The 20,220-nt window shown below is 37.4% G+C and overlaps 1 protein-coding gene across 2 annotated transcripts in view; it reads left to right on the top strand.

The window, feature by feature from the left end:
* The first annotated feature begins 1,115 nt into the window (after positions 1-1,115).
* The window catches only part of LOC137258497 (phagosome assembly factor 1-like), a 44,929-nt gene continuing 25,824 nt past the window's right edge, over positions 1,116-20,220 (top strand). For both annotated transcript variants that reach the window (XM_067796191.1, XM_067796190.1), the window contains exon 1: positions 1,116-1,322. In XM_067796191.1, coding sequence (XP_067652292.1) covers positions 1,259-1,322 — 64 coding nt within the window. In that variant the 5' untranslated portion in view covers positions 1,116-1,258. The remainder of the gene's footprint in view (positions 1,323-20,220) is intronic.

Genomic DNA, 20,220 nt, shown 5'->3' with positions numbered 1-20,220 from the left:
GGATGCACAGGGTTTGTATGGAAGGGGTGTATGGGGGGCTGTAAGGAGTGGGGTGCATGCTGTTTGTGTGGACGTGGGTGTATGCAGGCTGTAAGGTGTGGGATGCACAGGGTTTGTATGGAAGAGGTGTATGGGGGGCTGTAAGGAGTGGGTTGCATGGCTGTTGTGAGCAATAGGGTGCGCGGGGGTTGTGGAAAGTGAAGAGTATGGAGTTGCGTTTAACTGAGAGAATGAGGGTCTCGTAGAAGCGGTTTGTGTGGAGTGGAGTTGAGCAGAGAGAAGAGGACTGGATTGTTTGGATTGCTAAAAATGGTAATGTGTTCTATCAACATATTGTATGACATGAGCTATCTATCTCCACCGACACCCCCCACCCTCCCTCTCTCTCTCTCTCTCTCTCTCTCTCTCTCTCACACACACACACACACACACACACACACACATACATCAGATATACACAATAAATGGATAAAAGAAGAACGAATGGATGAGAACAATGTGTGATAGCGTCTGAGTGATCACCTGGTGTATTCACTGTATAGTACGCAGAAACCAATAATGTAAACACGTCAGTCACATGATCACCCAGCTGTACACTGCACTAAACAGTTCCAAGTATAATATGGGTCAGTAAAAACGTGTTCATTTGCAACAACGTGACAATTAAAACATACATCTAGATGTGCACACGGATCAAGAAAACGACCGCCCTTAACTGATTCGTTTCATTTTTCACAAACCGTAAAAGTACATATACACTTATGATCCTCGAGTGAGGAGATCTGTTCAGAATGTGCGTTACATTATGAAATGTGTGCCAGGAGCAGGACATTGTTCCAATGAGGCTCGTTACATGGAGGTTGACAGCATGAACAAAAAACGATCATTACAACCAAGTTGATGAGAAGCACACGTCACACTCTGATTCCCAAACAGACTAAATATATATTCTCCAATATGCTCAACTACAACGACAGAGTCAATTCGGACATGCGCAGTTGGGTTGTTTTGGATGTTAGTGTCTGCGATCGTATTATTATCATGAAAGACCTACATTTCGAAGCAGACGACGCAAATCTGGAAAGGCGGATAACAGGAAGTGAATCGATTCGCGCATGCGTTCTGTGCAGCAAAACAAAAATGGCGTTGAGATATTTTGCTGAATGTAAACACTTGCTGATATAGCATCATAGCCAGAGGAATCTGCGTCCTGATAGAATAAATGACCGTCAGAAAGTTAGTCTAACTGTAATTCATCATGCTCGACCTAGAGGTGGTACCCGAAAGATCTCTAGGAAACGAGCAATGGGAGTTCGTTCTTGGTAAGTTGAGTCGTTGATCTAACCTATTTATGCACATAACGTCATCAGAAGCACTGTAATACACAATCATCAAAATCTATATTTCAAACAAACGTGCTGTACATATCTAGTGTCACAGTGATTAACACTGAAGTTAAACTAAGCTGTTTTAATTGAAAATGTTCTGTCATAAAACAAGGGGGACTATAGGTGTTGCCATTGAACCAGTTGAATGTAAACAGTGTTTGCACCAATCAGCTGATTTACTGGGACAGTTGACGAACAGGACACTTGTCGTCAAAATAAGTCGAATAAAAATTGTGTGCATATTTGACAAATATATATTTATGCATTGTCATATGCATGTAGTCATAAATATTCATAGATACTGCTGACCTGTCCCAAATTATTTGACCTGGTTATTTGTTGTGAAATGACCTGTTTATGCATCCAGAAACAAATGGTTTCATTGCTGGATACACCTTTCTTTGTCTGCTCTGGATAAACTGCCACCAATGCTCACAGAATCAGATCAAATGGGAACTGTGGTGATGCACTTATTTTCAGAACTATATTAGGGAGAATTATTAATATATTATTGAGAAAAGACTAGCATACTCTTATCTGGAGAAGACTTGTACCTTCAGCCAAAATATATTTGAACCATTCTCTTACCTGCTTCGTATTTTAAAAGAAACAAAGTCAATAATTTGTATAATGTACATGTCCAGAAAATTTCAGTTTGAGGTCTGTGTAGTAAATGGTCATCACAAACATCATGATTAACATACCTTGAAAACAATAAGCTGTAATGTTGTGCAATGAGAATGGAAGAAATAGCCATTTTAGTTATACTACTAATGATTTTCAATCCTACTTTAGCAATACTCACGTCACAGTTACATAATGAGCAATTAATTAACCCTTGTATTAACCCTGCTGGAGCAATCAGCCAGACTGATTGTTCATGAGAACTTATTGAAGGTAATTAGATGAGCTAATATCCATATTAGTGCTGTGTACCATTTTAATGAGGCAGGACAATATATCATGACAGTATTTTCAAGACATCTGCAAGGCAGTTATCATCACGATACAGTGGTGATGACATGATACATATTCTGATACTTTCTGAAAACAGAACAGATATGAGATAAAATGTTTGAAACTATTTTTTGTAATACAGCAGAACTTGTGTTACATTCACCCACATTTAAAAAATTGTTGATCTAATACAATTTCAGCATTTTATGCTGAAGAAAGAACATTCAAATATATTCAGTGTACCTTGATCTAATATATATAAATTTGAAACTGATGTTTAGATACTATCATTGATTTGTTACACCAAACTATGCATGTATAAGTAAAATGTTAATGCAAATTGTGAACCAAATAAATATGCCCTCCATGTATATCATGTCTGTATTAAACTAGCAAACAAAGTTATTGATCTGTTAGAAGTAAAGTGTAGTATGTTTTCAGTAGCATTAGCTCCACAAGTTGGCATTGCATCTTCTGTCATTTAGTTACAGCAAACAAATTCCTTTCACATCATTATTAGATGAGACCCGTGAAGGTCCGTTGTAGAATAGGCCTTCAGCAACCAATGCTTCCCATAAAGGTGACTCTGCTTGTTGTAAAAGGCGACTAACAGGATCAGATGGTCAGGCTTGCGGACTTGGTTGACACGTCATCGGTTCCCAAATACACAGGTCGATGCTCATGTTGTTGATCACTGGATTGTCTGGTCCAGACTCGATTATTTCCAGACCTTCACCATATAGCTGGAATATTGCTGAGTGCAGCGTAATACTAAACTCACTCATTATTAGATGAAAACATCTTTACAGAACTACAGTATTCCGCCATAAGTATTCGGGAAATCCTGTGACGTAATTCTAATATGGTGTTGAGTTGCGCCGTATTTTCGAGGCACTGCAAAAACTACACTTACACCATGTAATTTTGACAGTGGTTGGTACATCACATGAGCCTCACGTGGACAAAGTTGTGTTGAAATCGCGATCATAAGCAACATGGGTCGGAAATTGAAGGAATTGTCATCGACTGTAAAGGAAAAGATCGTCACATTATTCTAAGCAGGGATAAAAAGATCTGACATTGTCAGGATTGTTGTTCAGGAAATACAGAAAATCGCCGAAGAGGTGGAAGGCCAGTTTTGTTCAAGGCTCGAGATGAACGACGACTTTCATCATGAGTAAAAAAGAATCGTAGGAGCTCCTTGAACGAAATTACCAGTATTTTCATTGTTAGCAGGGACAGAAGTTTCTCCAAGCGAACTGTTGAGAGAAAACTACATTCGGGAGGATTTCTTAAACGCTCGGTGAGAAAAGTCATTAGAATTCCTGAGGTGAAATCATGTGGTATGGTGCAGAGGAAAGAGAATGAAAACTGTTGCCGATTATTGGAGGCGTGTCATCTTCAGTGATGAATGCAAAGTTATAGTGGGCTCTGATAGTGAGAGTTTGGAGAAAAGTCGGCGAAGAATGGCAAGGTCACTGTATCAGTCCTCCATCACATAAAAAGTTTGGACTCATGATGTGGGGATGTATTACCTACAATGGCGTGGGGACAATGATGGTTGTAGGCGGCAATATTAATGTACTTAAGTACATTGATATATTAAATGACAACATCTGGCCCGTTATTTTTCGTCATTATCCAAATAATGACTATATTTTTCAAGATGATAATGCACCTGTACATCGAGCTCGTGTAGTGCAGGAATTTCGCCGTATCAATGATGAAAACAGTCTAAACTGGCCTGCCCAGTCTCCTGACTTAAACATTATTGAAACTGTGTGGTGGAAACTTAAAAAGGAAATTCAGAAAAATAATCAAAATATAAACAGTGTTGCCGACTTGGAACATTCCATCTGTCGTGTGTGGGAAGGTATGTCTGTCCATCAAATCGCTCTACAACACCATCACAAGGCGACTTTTGCAAGTAATTACCTCTAAAGGTCATAATTATTACCAAGTACTGAGGTAAGATAAGTTTGTTTATACTTCCCTAATTTAATTTATTAATACAAAAAGTCAATGAGGCAAAACAGCGCGTAATGACCGCCATATTGATTTTCCGAATACTTATGGCAGAATGCTATACCTTAGTAGGTGAGTCACAGTGACAGGATGTTCTAATACATTTTCATGAAATACATGAAGTCAACATGGCTGATGTCACTTATATGAAGTGAAAGATTTTCAAAGATGTTAAAGAAGCCATGGCAATTACAAGCATGGGCCATCATTTATCAATAGGCTGATCACATTAAGGTGTTATGAAACACCTGTCAAGTAAATACTGATGTAATGCATAGACTACTTTAGACTGTCACAGTCAGTTCAGAGATGTATCAAGTTTATAGTTAAAATATCTAAATGTGCATTTTGTTGGCTGGGTTGTAGTTACAATAATCTTGAATGGGATCAATACAGCCCTTTGACCTTTCCCAGTGTAAACTTCAACTTGAGAACAAAGGTGGTCACGGATGACACTTCTGTATATGTTTGTGCCAGAGGATTCCCAGGGTTTTCCCCAACTTCTTTTAAAGAATATGGTCTTAATGTATGAATGTTAAAATACACTAGTCTTACATAAGTTATACTGGTGAAGGTCAGTATTGTAGTCCTGTGACTGACTGACCCCTGTCAAGTGGTACATATTGTGTATGTTTCATGTCACATACATCACAGGGTTGTTACTATCAACATACATTGTAGGTGTTGTTACTTCATTCTAACTTTGAACAACAGACATTACAATGATAAAATAGGCAAAGCAGTTTCACATAGGCGGTAGTAAAATGCTAATTCAAAAGATATTTTAACAAGAATAGTTGGTAAACAAGATGACTGTCTGATGAGCAGCATGTCTGTCATAATAGCGACTACAGGTCACTCTCGTGTTTGTACAAATTCTACATGTCAAGTCTAACACTCCGTTTCCTTGGACAAAATGTATTTGCTGACATATGATATAGATGTCAGGTTTTCAAACTGAACATGTTACCTGGAGTTAGAAGACCTTCCAAAATCTAGGTCAAGTGGCTTTGATTTATGTTTCGTTGCTCTATGACCAAACAGTTTCATAGAAATATCTTTATTTTTCAGTTCACCTATCACTAATACCTGTCACCCTGATTTTTATGTCTCATAGGATACAGAGTTTGAGTTGTGAACACAGGAAAAAGACAGTGTGTATTGATTTTTTCATGAACTCATTTCTAAGTTTGAGAAGGGGTAATATTCTTTAAGAGATGGAGTTTCTTTCAGTTCTTTGTAGTACGAATCCTTTGAAATACTCTCAATACAGTTTTGTAGACACTGATGTTTAAATAATTTGTCTATGTGTCATTGTATAGTGTATGTTGACAAGCTACGTCCACAATCATTCAGTTTTCTTTAACAAAACAAATATGATTGCATAAATAGTTAACAGGTATGAAATCTTGTGTTATTTTGGGGGTGATTCAAGTTTTTTGTAACTTGTTTCTGTAATAGTATAAATATGCAATGATTTCTTCCAAACTGATCTCAGATTATGAAACTTGAGAAACAAAAGCCTTTAATTATCCACTGTTGTGGAAATATGAAAACATAATGCATGCAAATTAACAACACAACATTACTGGTAATTCCCATATTTTAGCTGCAGGTTTAATTAACCCATTTATGCATAGGGTCTTAGATTTTCATCAAATTTTGTCAGCTGGTTTCCATTTGGCAAGGAATGAAAGGAATGAGATGTCATTTTTCTTGTAAATAAAATTTTCCATACATTTTTACACTGTAAAAGTATGTCCCCAAAATGGGACAGTATGCAGATGAGTGACCTTAAATTAGGTAATACTTAAGGCTTATGTGGTGTGAGATCAATCTGTTAAATGCTAAAATTGACTCTTTTACTTTAAAAGCTTTCATGGAACAATGCACATATTAAACGCATTCTAATGAACTTACGTAGTTAAAATAGGGACCAATAAAACAATCATCAAATGTCACACTTGCCAAATTGGCAGATGAGCTACCTCGCCACTGAAAGTGGCCATGCTGAAAAACTTAAACTCTACAAATAATGTAAATGGTTCAGCCACTAAACAATTTACTGAGCTTCATTCCTGTGTATACTGTAGGTTTCTGTCATCAACAATAGGAGAGAGATGCTTTTTTGAAGTACCCATTCCAAAAATAGGATGATATGCATAAATGGGCTTTATGAAATCACAGTTCCAGTGGTGAAATATTTTAACCATATTTAAGCCCAGTGGTTGATTTCTAAAATGAACAATATTTTGATAAAAATGGAAAGAATCCGGATATTAAAACTCTTTAGTCAGGAAACAGGGATTGGCATAAAGAACTTTAACAATGGGCCATTTTCAGGAATTTTAGCCTTTTTCTATATTTAGAATGGACCACAGCCCTTGTATCAATAGTAAACTTCCAAATTTTAATAGACCACCTTTTGTTCTAATGTTCAAAATGGTGCATGGTCCCTGCCTTTCCCAGTCACTGAAGAAAACTGGTCCGTAAATTCAAAATTGAAAGTTATTGAAATGTTTATTCAAGTAAGTAAATGTGAACATGATTGATAAAGTTGACAGTCTAGTTTCAAACACAAACTTCAAACTATTATGTGAGGACTGACTGACTGAAAAGATGAAGTTAACAGTGTATTTGATGCAAAACATGAATTTCAGACTATTATGACAGCAGTGGCTCACTGATATCTATCGACAATGACACTATACAGCATTTGGAAAGGGATGTCACTCTAAACACCCAAGAGTTAAATCCAGATTAAAGCCCATTACAGAAAGAAATTCTGTATTTTGAACATGGGTCTAAATACTAAATATGGGAATTCCTGGTAGACATTGTTCATGTGTCTATGTGCAGACATCCTCGATATCTCCAGGGTATACGTTCCAATAAGTTTCCACTATACAATGGATGCATCTACGGCTCAGCCCGATAAATTTATTACCCCATGGCTGGCTTTTTATCCAATCAGGTGTCTACGCTGGGAAGTTGAGTGAACCAATCACAACTCACTTTCGTATTTTAAATTATCTAGCCGATTAAACTTGGCAAAACAAATCATGCAGAGGTTCTCTGAAAGAGTCAGAAGGAGTTCTTGCATATATTTTTTAAAAGTTTCTGACCTATATATTTGTCTGTATGATTTCCTCCAAACCTTTGCAGTTGCGACCGCTACCTTTGTTGACACTGGCAAGCTTAGTTAAAACGGCGGCCTAGCTGACTGGCTACTGTGAGAATGCAGAGCCAGCAAAAGGAGGTAATAAAATTATCAGGCCGACCTGTAGATGCGTCCAAGGTATAGTGGAGACTTACTGGAACGTATACCCTGGAGATATCAAGGATGATGTGCAGAGTACAGATGATTTCTCAAGTAGTGCACTAGTTTTTGTAGTTTCACACTTTAACTCTTTATAGAAGTAATTGTGGGAATATTCATAATGGAAGTAAACCTGTTTATCTTCATCATAAAAGTGACATGAATTAAAGGTATATCATGAACAAAACATGACTTTCAATCATTTGCTATAGCTGTGGCTACAAAACACTTGTCCATTGGGGTTCAGTGTAATCTGGGAAGCATTGTTCACAACTTCCGTGAGCATTGTTCCCTGTCTCATTTGTAGGAATATCTTGACCCTCATGGTATGTGTACAATTACTAATGGATATATGTAAAGAGGTTGTGTCTTTGTTGCCAGGAACATAACTAGGAATGTTAATACAAAGCCAAGGGACTAAAGTACTGGCTTGGGTCTTAAGGGATTTCGTTGGAGGAAATGCTTTCTGGAATCATAGGATGTATTTAAGGTGGGGATGAGCAGGTTACAATCGTAGGGATGTGTTGCCGACACAATGGTTGTACACCAATACCAGCTAATGCATGTGTTGGGACACAGTGGGAGCTTCAGTCGCTGACTGACACTCACTATTCATGCAGATCCTATATTATTACCCATGAGGGCAAACATATCAGGGTTCATATTTTTCATACGATGCCCTAGGACAAAATATCACTTTTTCATTGTGATTTCACATGACATCTTGAACAATGCCAAGACATCACAGTTCTTCTGTGATGTTGCATTTTACAGACAGCAAAATTAGATTTGGGTCAATTTTCCTCAATTTAATGTCTTCAGTAATAAAGAGAATATTATATTTGTGCACACAATATACTATGTTTATGACACTCATGCGTAAATATCGGTATATCCCTCGCTCTCACTCGGGGAATACCAACCTGAAGGCACTCGTAAACATAGTATCACAGGGGCGCCTCTAGTTATACATACCAAAAAAGATATTACCTTGTAAAATCAGAATGGTCTATCAGCACTGTTCATAGACATGGACCTAACAGATGTAACTGTGTGAGAGGGAAATAGTTTTTGTTTTATGGTTTAGAACAACCAGTTCAGATAGTAGTGAATATTTTTTATGCTTTTTTCACTAAATGCACCAAAACGCATATGTATTGGTTAAACAGTTTTTTTGCAGTTACCATGGATTTACTATATAGTTGTACCACTGGTTCCTTAGTCTGTGTCCAAAAGACTAACTTCCAGCTGTAATCTGAAATGTTGTGACTGTACCCTAACAGTATGGATCACTGGGCAGTGTCTGGATCGCTTGTTTGTGTATTCAGATTCGGAGCTCATTTACTTCACTCGGCCTTATTCCACAATGCTGTCTTCACACTCAGATTAGTGTAAATCCTAAACTTTAACATGAACTTATGATCATCCCAGCTTAACAGTGGTTCTCTGAAAGATGGCCCTAGTCACAATAAAGGGTAATGTATCACTATTATAGGGATAGTGTTGGCAGTATGGTATTTCAGTGCATTAGATATGTAATAAGCACCAATGGTTTACAGGGTAGCTATGAGTATAGTTGTGACAAAGACTTCGTTTGGCCACTGTTGTCAGAAGTCATGATAGACTATATCTGTTCATTCTCATCAAAACTCCTGTGTTGAAAGTTCATGTTGGATGTTGTGGTGTTTAAATCTAGAGATTGCCAAGACTAGTGGTTACATGATGGTTACATCATGGGCCTCGGTTTTTGTCAACTGCAAAGTAGGAATTTTAAATATTTCACAAAGACAACACTGAACAGCTACTACCCAGCTGCTGCTGCAGTGTCATCTTCGTGTTATCAGATCCTTTCTGAAGTACCCAATAAATCTATCATAATGGTGCATCATTCATTCACATAATTAGTCCACTCATCACCTTTAGTCCTTATCTTGATTATGGATTAACCCACATTTTTGGGTAATGATACACAGAGTAATACGTGGCAATGAGCTTGACAGCTTCTATCATGTTTTAGTGTCAAAAAGGAAACTGAAGGAAGCTTCACTGAAGTATGTGTTTGTTAAGTTGACATAGTGAACACCTTTTGGGGAAACGAATATACTGATATTTTGCATTGTAAATTAACAACAATTGGAATGTGGATCACATTATCAATGATTTGAAGATGCTTCAGTGAAAGATCAAAGGCACCAACAGCACTTTATCTTTATCAGACAATAATTAATATGGTTTTTTTTCCGTTGCGTCACAATGCGTTGGCGTCCCAGGGCCATAATCTGCCCCCTTGTAATCGAAGACTTTTGCATTATGATGTCATGTGAAACCGATGTCACGGTGCATGGCAGTTGCCTTTGCCTCATACAGCCTGCTGCAGTAAAATACTACGTTGCAACCAGTTTCTTAGTTTGCTGTTGCATCACTCAGCTAACATCATTGGAGGAAACATTACGTTTATGCTTGCTTTCTGATGGATAAAACGTCTCATGGTTTCAACTCCCAAATTTCCAGCGACACATTAACATTCAAAATGTTTACATTCCCACAATGCAATCATAGAATGTCGCTTGATTAGTCAGCTGCATCTCTGTGTACTGATTTAAACTTATGTTGGTAGTAGAAATGCAATGTTCATATAGTCCCATATGGTTTACATTAATCACAAATGTAATTGAAATAATTTGGAGTAGATATTTAACCCAAACGTAAAGTGTCATGAAACTGTTTATCATCAGTTTTGTCTGGTAAAAATCATCTTACCCTAGGACAGCAGACACCTCAAAGAAATAAAGCATTGTCATTTGCTTTCTGCCTTAGATTAATCAAAATTATCCTTAGAAAGTATTAAATTTGGCATCGTAGAAAAGATGTAAAGTTTGCTCTACCCCAATGTGTTTCTTAATAAAGTATAGTTTTGCCCTGACCTATTAAAATTAAAGCGAAAGGGGTAGAGCGAACTTTATTTCCTCAATATGTGACATTTTCAAAATGTCACTTTTTCAACATTTGTTATTAATTTACCAAGTATATTTAGCACCAGTGCAAACAGCATCAAGAGAACTGAAACTTATGAAACAAAATTATACACAAACTCAGTGCTTTGTAATAGGGAATGCAATCACAGCTAGATGTTTATGGGTGACCAGTTACAAAAATCAGTGTCAGGATTTATATTTTTATAGTACAATTATTCATGTTTTAGACATGTAATGCTGCATTAGAAAATTAAATGTTTCTAGGGAGGTTGGAATTTTAAAAAATTAGAAAAAGAAAAATAGAAAAGAAAGTGACGAATCAGAAACACATTTCTATTTTTTTCTCTCAGAAATGCAGCTTGGGAGGTTTAGTACATGTTAATGAGTTGTAGATTTAGTCACGCTGGTTCTTACAGACACTCATTTTTATAGTGGACATACGGATGATTGGGACGAAGTCAAAATTATTTGTTTGAATGGCAATAAAAAATTGTTACACAAATAAAAGTGACATGCCGATGCCCAAGAAAAATTTCCCTTTGATTATGTACTTTTAACTAGACATACCTGTACTTAAATGACAGTAAACCACAGAAATAATTTATAGAATGAAAGGACACTGTGACAAGCACTTAAGCATCAGTCAGAGATATACAGATGACATCATTTAAATGTCAAGACAAGTGAGTGTCTTCTCATCATCTGTGGATCAGAGCAGTGTTCACGAATGGTGTTTCAAAGTAACAGGACATTGGGTCCTGTAAGTTTCAGATGTCTGTCTGACCCACTGAAAATTCACAGGACCTACAGAATAAAATTAAACACATATTTCAGATTTATCATTTCTCATTATTGGCATTGAAATTATTAACATTATACAATGACAAGCATTATAAACATAAATATATAAACACTCTCACATGCCACAAATAAATTCAGACAAAGTCATTGTGATATATTCAGTCAGACACTGGGGCCAGCAGGTTGGGGACTTCCGTCTGACCATTGGCAAATCTGCCAGATTTGTCAGAGGGTCAGATGCTATTCGTGAACACTGTCAGAGTGGGACATGATCAAGTCATTTCAGAAATGAAAGGGTAGACATTTAAAAGAATTCACCACAGGTGAGTGAGTGAGTTTAGTCTTATGCCGAACTCAGCAATATTCCATCTATATGACAGCAGTGTGTAAATAATCGAGTCCATACCAAACAATCCAGTGATCAATGCCACAATCCTGACCACCCGATCCTGTTAGTTGCCTTGTATGACAAGCATGGGTTACGGAAGGCCAATATTCTAAACTTAGACCTTTACAGGCCCAAAAATTACAAATTTATGTGCAGTAAAGAAGTTGACTATCCATAGAACTTGGTTTTCCTTCATCTATACAACATCAAGTTTGGTGACCTAGTTGACAGCGATGTCAATCACCAACTCAGGGATATCTACTCATGATTAATCGAAGGATTGCCTGGTAGCGGCTGTATGTGTTCATGCTGCCATTGAAGAGCATGAGGAGTCCTTGGGTGCAGTATGAGGCAACAAATAAACACTTATCATGTCATGAAAAGTTGCAAAGAAGAAGTTCTGTATGAAGCATCAGACACTGTTTCTAGGCCTTGACTTCTGGTATGGTACATTTGTATGGCATCCTCTAGGTTTCTGACTTAGGGTAAATGTCATCAGTGAGTGAATATGTAATGCAGTTGGAGATATTTTTCCTGAATCACTCTCTCCTGAGCGGAACCTTGACAAGGCAATTTAGAGCTTAATCACATATATTATCCCCCAGTCAACATTGCTCTTATGAACATTTGGTGGGCTCCAACAATGACAGTTGTTCTATATCTAGGGCAAGTTTCTCTTTTCCAGAAAGTGATCTTTCAGTCAGGATTTTGCTGAAAGCATCAAATTATTATTCAGTTCCCTGGAGCATCCGGTGCATGAATGAAAAATATTGCTCATGAAATGTATTAGGTAATAAAAATCATGATTTAATGACACACTTTTTGCATATGGTTGTTTCCTTCATGCCTTCATTGAGAGTTCTTGCCATTTTAATGCCTGAACATGTGGAAATGTTTTAAGTAGTGTCTTTACATTATTGTTACCTAAGGGAAGTATTGATCAATTTCTTCAGTGCAAGCTGGTCATGCTTCTTTACTGAGCATACAAGATGACTTGGTTGTTTTAGATGAGCTGATGCATCATACAGAAGACTAGAGCCTGGTGTCTGGTTAGGGGCAGAGATCTAATTACGTTGTTGTGTGATGCCGTCTCTCTATTGATCATAGACTGTCATTGATCTCAGTCACTGCTGTATGACATGGAACATAGGACTTTGCTGCAATGTCAGAGAAAACACTTAGAAATCATTGCTGTGGGATGTTAATGGAGTCTTTGCTTGGATACATTGCATGAACACTTCATCTTCATTGCTGAACTGCAGGAATTAACTTTCTGCTCCAGTAATCCTCCTCATAATAACATCAACAGAAATGCAAACCTATGAGATATTCTTGGTTATCGAGGAATACTCCTGTTAGAACTTGTGCCATGTGATTTTATTGGCAATTTTACATATCTGGGTCATTGTGTCAGTCTGGAAGCCATTTTGTTTCTATTCTCTGAGCTGTGGGTCCTTATGTCTGTGTGGAAGCAGTTTTTGTACCTCTCCTAGCTGTTGGTCCTTGTGTCATTGTTAAAGAAGTAAAATTTGTACCTCCCCTAGCTGTGGGTCCCAGCTGTTATTGTTGAAGCAGTTTTTGTACCTCTCCTAGCTGTTGGTCCTTGTGTCATTGTTGAAGAAGTAAAATTTGTACCTCCCCTAGCTGTGGGTCCCAGCTGTGATTGTTGAAGCAGTTTTTGTACCACTCCCAGCTGTTGGTCCTTGTGTCATTGTTAAAGAAGTAAAAATTGCACCTCTCCTAGCTGTGGGTCCCAGCTGTCATTGTTAAAGCAGTTTTTGTACAAAGAATGAAGATTTTTATGGATATCAACTTCTTTATGAGAGAACACAACGTTTCGGAGTTAATGCTTACTCCTTCATCAGGTGATTGAGAAAGGGATACAGAGGTGTATTTATATGTACTGGTAAAACAATAACAAAGTAACAAGTGGAATGAGTTAACGAAAGCTAGTATAAACAAGCACTGATAGGAAGCCGATAGTTAAGATAACAATGATGGAAGCCAAAGGTGATGCATTACAGTTGATTGGATATGTTGACATAACACAGATACGGGGTAAGTACGATGTACATGATTGGGGATAAGGATGGAAGCCAATGGTGATACATTACCCCGTATCTGTGTTATGTCAACATATCCAATCAACTGTAATGCATCACCATTGGCTTCCATCATTGTTATCTTAACTATCGGCTTCCTATCAGTGCTTGTTTATACTAGCTTTCGTTAACTCATTCCACTTGTTTCTTTGTTATTGTTTTACCTGTACATATAAATACACCTCTGTATCCCTTTCTCAATCACCTGATGAAGGAGTAAGCATTAACTCCGAAACGTTGTGTTCTCTCATAAAGAAGTTGATATCCATAAAAATCTTCATTCTTATGTATTTTCACTTCTAAATGACATTCAAAGACCAGTTTTTGTACCTCTCCTAGCTGTTGGTCCTTGTGTCATTGCTGAAGAAGTAAAATTTGTACCTCCCCTAGCTGTGGGTCCTAGCTGTCATTGTTGAAGCAGTTTTTGTACCTCTCCTAGCTGTTGGTCCTTGTGTCATTGTTAAAGAAGTAAAATTTGCACCTCTCCTAGCTGTGGGTCCCAGCTGTCATTGTTGAAGCAGTTTTTGTACCACTCACAGCTGTTGGTCCTAGTGGCATTGTTGAAGCAGTTTTTGTACCTCTCCCAGCTGTGGTTCCTAATGTCATTGTTAAAGCAGTTTTTGTACTCTCAGAATAGTTGGTCCTAGTGTCATTGTTGAAGACAGTATTTGTACCTTCCAGAGCGGCGGTTCAATTAGTATCATTGTTGAAGCATTATTTGTACCTCTTAAAGCTGTGGTCTGTAATATCAGTATTGAAGGGTTTTTGACAACACCCCAATTCTACGGCTCATCAGGTCAATTGTGTTCTATGCTTGTTGTGAGGGACTAATGAGGATTGGGATATTTTGTGTGATGTAGGTGATTTACACATTTGCAGGGGAGGAGGTGGGGGGGAGGTGGTGGATAAAATTTCCTGAAACAATAATGAAGGGCTTGTGAGAGGTATGTTCAGATTGTTAATCAGCCAACTTTCTCTGGCTGGAGTGGGTTGTCCATCATCTGTCAGTGATGTTTCCATTTTCAACAACTCCCCAGAAACTAAATGACATATGAAGTGAACACTACACTCTTAAGAGGTCACCACATGTATGTATCAATGTAAAATATATTTTAGAGAAATCATGTGGTATAACTAATAACAGCACATGCTATATTTGTTATAGGATAATATTTCATATGCTGCTCAGGCAGAAAATGGTCTACTGCTAGTCATGACAAAAATGTAATTTGGGCTTTATAGATAGCCAGTAATGCAGGTATTATGGTGAAATTTAATTATCGTTCTGTTGGATACCTATCTGTTGAAGAGACTGTTGTTTTCATTTTCTGAATTAGTTACTTTGTATGTGTATTTTTCTGTTAAAGGTCACATGCAACCAAAAAATCAAACATAACTAAAACACATTTATCACTTATTCATGACATAATATACATTGTTGCTTTTTAAAAAACAAATAAACAAAATTATAAGCGTACAATCGCGATTAAAAAGTGCAATATTTTGTACTTCGGCTCACTTCTCCCGAAACGAAGCCCTCGGGAGACCAAACCCAGTCATAGCGGGTGGATATGCACTCAAGTGTAACGACGGCTTCCGATTGGCTGTTTCATTTGCTGACATGCTGAGGGTTCATTGTGTGTACAGAAAGATGATCTGTTTGATGGGCATTTTAGAAGTATAGCCAGTCACAAGAAAGTAAGATTCTTTATGGATAACAACTTCTTTTTGTGTACTTGATGCGTCGTTTCAGTATGGATTCATATACTGTTGTCAAACAAAATCATATACACTAAAAGAAGTCGTTATCCATGAAGAATGTATATAGAGATGTTGGGTTTGGAAAATACATGTTCTCTTAATTTGCGCTCGATCCATTCAAATATCATGTCAGTTGGGATGGTAAACTTGTGCGTGGCTGGAATCTGTCCAAGTACAAAGCAGGACTTGAAACTGACAAGAGTATGCATCAGTTTCCGTCAGATCATCCGAAAAAAATGAATGTAGTTTGTTTACAACCCACAGACATAAAAACATGTCATGTGTATCACACGTGCCTAATTACATAATGTGGCAGACACGGGACGCGGGTGCGCGAGTCATAAATCAACTAATTTTCTTTTTGTCGTATAGTCTGATAGGTGCTAAGTTCAAACTGCACGTGGTCAATGATTAAAGCTGTGTATTGCATGTTGTCATTAAGTAGACAGGCAGACAGACATATAGGTGTGAATAAACCAGACACTGAGCTTTCCCTGTGACAGAGACTGCTTACCACCATCAACAAGTTTTTTTTACGTAACGAGTAGATTATTTACTTGTTTGTGTACACAACCAAGATTAGACTACTGCTCACGACTTAAGACGCTGGGCATGCAAACTGTTTCAAGCTCCATGGACCTATTCACTGTGCATGCGTTATGGACGCAGCAGAGCACAGCTGTTGAAACCAGTTTTCCCTCCAGCGCTGGGGGAATTTAGTGAAACGTTTGAACTCCGATTTCGCGGGCTTTTCTTTCATCGCGTTTTTTTTTCAACTTTATAGGTTGCATTGGCATTTTTTATGATTAGTTTCGGTAAGTGCATACCGAAAGGTACCAGAATCTGCAAAGTTGTGTTTTACGTTGCATGTGACCTTTAAGTAAAGCATTGCAGAAGATAGTTCATATGAGCTACAGTAGCATTATTTTTATAGATATGGCTGAAGGGATCCTCCCTTGCCAATTACATCAGTTCTCTGCTGGCTGCAAAAAAATATTGTAATCAATTTGAGGTACCTGATTTGAATATTCTGGATATTTTAATGCTATTTTCAAGCAATATACACTAAGATGGCCAACTGTTATGGCTTTGTCTACTCTTGTAGGATAAAAGATGGCCAATCTTCATCTTGACACTTTGTTTCCATCTAAATGCAGGCTTAACGTGTTCAGCCAATAGTCTTGTCCAAACTGGAAAACCAGTATCTGTGAACAATACCTGGTTTATTCCATCCCGAAACCATCTTTTTAAGCTACTCCTTGGCCACGACAAGGGTTATGCTCAATGTGGATTGCATATGAAGACATCAAAGTAGTGCAAGAGAGCTATTGATCCCAGTCTGGTAAACGACATGACAGAAACATCTCCAGTCTGATTGCTGTTCATATTGAACTGCATGGCAAATGTGGTATTTTATTTTTATGCTCATACCAAACAATGTTTATAGAGAGGAATCAAGTGTCAGGTAGAAAAGCTATTGTGGATCTTGACATTGTTTGAATCTTTAGAATAGGATACACAATTAGATCGGTTACTTATCCCATGTGTAGTCAGTGCTTTCCATACTAATCAAATTATTTATCAGAATTTGGCAGCCATTTCAGACTTATCTGAATTGGTTGTCACTAGAGTATCATCTTGTATTTTAATATCATTTTACAACAACATAACATGTTCTCTTGTTTATTCACTAGTACAATGATTCATTATTACAAAGCCAACACTACTTTTTCACTTTTCACCACACTGAAAAAGAAAAGTATGTGAAGAATTTTATGTGTAATGTAAAGTGCTTGAGAACAACTACCTGGAAAAATGTAGATACAATTACAATTGATTTTTCCATTCTTGGAAACTGATTTTGGTTTCTTAAGTAACGCTTTCACTAATGCGGATATCTTCTGTATCTGTTGGGTCATATACAGATGTTGATGCAAGGTCATATGCAATATTTAAGGACTACTTTCACAGCGTAAACAAACATGGTGTCAACAGTCATGTCCGGATTGACAGCCGTGGCAACAGTAGTGTCAGTGCTTTGATTGCAAAAAAAAAAAAAAATGCCTGATTATGATAGACAGATTAGATTACAAAGTGATTATAGAAATTCATGCTTATGAAGATACCAACATCAGTTCCCGACCGACTGTCAGTGTTAGTGAGAGATTGGCATTGGAATCCAGGTGCACAATCTCACAGGAACATTAATAACCATTAATAACATTTGTTGCTCAAAGGGTTGAATGAAGGTTTCTGACGGTTCTACATGAGTTTGTTCTTATTTTTCAAATGTAAGCTAAGATTTGTTGACAACAATATATGCTTTAAAGGTCACATGCAATGTAAAATACAACTTTGCAGATTCCGATACCTTTCGGTATGCACTTACCAAAACAAATCATCAAAAATGCAAATTCAACCTATATAGTTGAAAAAAAACTCGAAAAAAAGCCTGCAAAATCAGATTTCAAACGATTCGCTAAATTTCCCCCAACACTGGGGGGAAAAGTGGTTTCAATAGCTGTGCTGCGCAGCGCCCATAACGCATGCGCAATGAATAGGTTCGCAGAGCTTGAAACAGTATGAATGCCCAGAGTATGAGGTCGTGAGCAGTAGTCTGACCACTTATCTTTGTTGTGTACACAAACAAGGAAATAATCAACTCGTTATGTGAAAAAACTTGTTGATTGTGGTAAGCAGCCTCTGTCACTGAGAAAGCACAATGTCTGGTTTACTGACACCTATGTGTCTGCCTGTCTGCTGAAGACATACACAGCTTCAGTCATTGACCACATGCAATTTGAACTTAACACCTATCAGGCTATACGCCATAAACAAAATAAATTGATTCATGACTCGTGCATACGAGTCCAGTCTCCAGGCAGGTGTAATACTTGTACACATGACATGTCTTTATGTCTGTTGGTTGCAAACAAACTACATCAATTTTTCTTGGATGACCGGATCTGACGGAAACTGGTGCATACTTCTGTCAGTCTCAAGTCCTGCTTTGTACTTTGACTCTACAGAGATGATTTTTGATTGGGTCGACCGCAAATTCAGAGAACATGTATTTATAAACATCTCTATGTACATTCTTTATGGACAACAACTTCTTCTAGTTATATGATTTTGTTGGATAACGGTATATGAATCCATACTGAAATGACACATCAAGTGCAATAAAAAAAGTTGTTATCCATAAAGAATCTTACTTTCTTGTGACTCGCCATACTTCTAAAATGCCCATCAAACAGATCTTTCTGTACACACAATGAGCCCTCAGCATGTCAGCATATGAACCAGCCAATCGGAAGCCGTTGTTACACTTGAGTGCACGTCCACCCACTATGACTGGGTTCGGTCTGCCGATGGCTTCGTTTCGAGGGAAGTATGCCCAAGTACAAAATAGAGCACTTTTGAATCACGATTATATGCCTATAATTTTGTTTATTTGAATTTTTACAAGCAGCAATGTATATTATATGTCATGAAGAAGTGATAAATGTGTTTTAATTATGTTTGATTTTTTGGTTGCATGTGTCCATTAACATAAAAATTTACCTGGAACTAAATGACCTAAACACATTCAGCTGAGTGATCAGTAGAAACTGAGTCACTGAGCTTGTGACGTCAGGTATTACTATGCATATATTTGTGGCATCATAGATATGCGGGCACATCCCACAAAGTTTAGTTTCATGATCTTTGGCAAATGAAATTGCATTTTTTTAAATTACAAAGTATGAATGACATGAGAAACAGGTTATCACACTCGTGTGTTTGGGATGGTTAATATTCTGCACTAGGAATAAACACTATGTATTTATCTAAATATTTATGTATTTGTCTAAATACAATGTTTATTCCTAATGCAGGATATTAACCATCCCAAAACACATTCACATAATAACCTATATTACCAACATTCATTGTCTAAAATAAACTTTAACCCTTGTACTACTGAACACTGTTTGTGTTTTGTTGTGTTCACATTTAAAAAAAATATCAAACTGCTTTGACCCTAATTACCCCTAAACACACAAATCACACTTCATCTTGCATTCTGAGCTGATTAATACTAATTCTTAATTTACTTGAGTCCCAGAGCTTCTAGATTTAGTGCTTGAGACAATTGCTGGCAGACGTGACACACAAAACTGTGTGACTAATGACAATCTATTTCACTGTTATGTGTTGGTTTTAAAATAAATGCTTGTCATTTTCTACTTTTAATGATAACTTAGTGATAATTAGCAAGCCCTGAAACTGTTCTGTTGGTGTTATGTCCATGTCAAACATTATTCATTCACAGTTATTTAAGGCTGCTGACATTGGTTCAGCCCTTGATGGCAATCTCCTGACAAACAGAATTAACCCACACTCTACCTCCCGCTTAAAAAACCCTGATAATGTAAAGATTTGTATAGTCCTTAAGTGGACCAGTCCAAGATGGTGCTCCACGTATCACCCTTAGTGAGCCATAGTCTTGTGTAATGAGTCT

Source organism: Haliotis asinina, chromosome 12, assembly GCF_037392515.1.
Source record: "Haliotis asinina isolate JCU_RB_2024 chromosome 12, JCU_Hal_asi_v2, whole genome shotgun sequence".
NCBI lineage: Eukaryota > Metazoa > Mollusca > Gastropoda > Lepetellida > Haliotidae > Haliotis > Haliotis asinina.
Note: the sequence above shows the minus strand (reverse complement) of the source record. Positions and strands in the feature narration are given on the sequence as shown.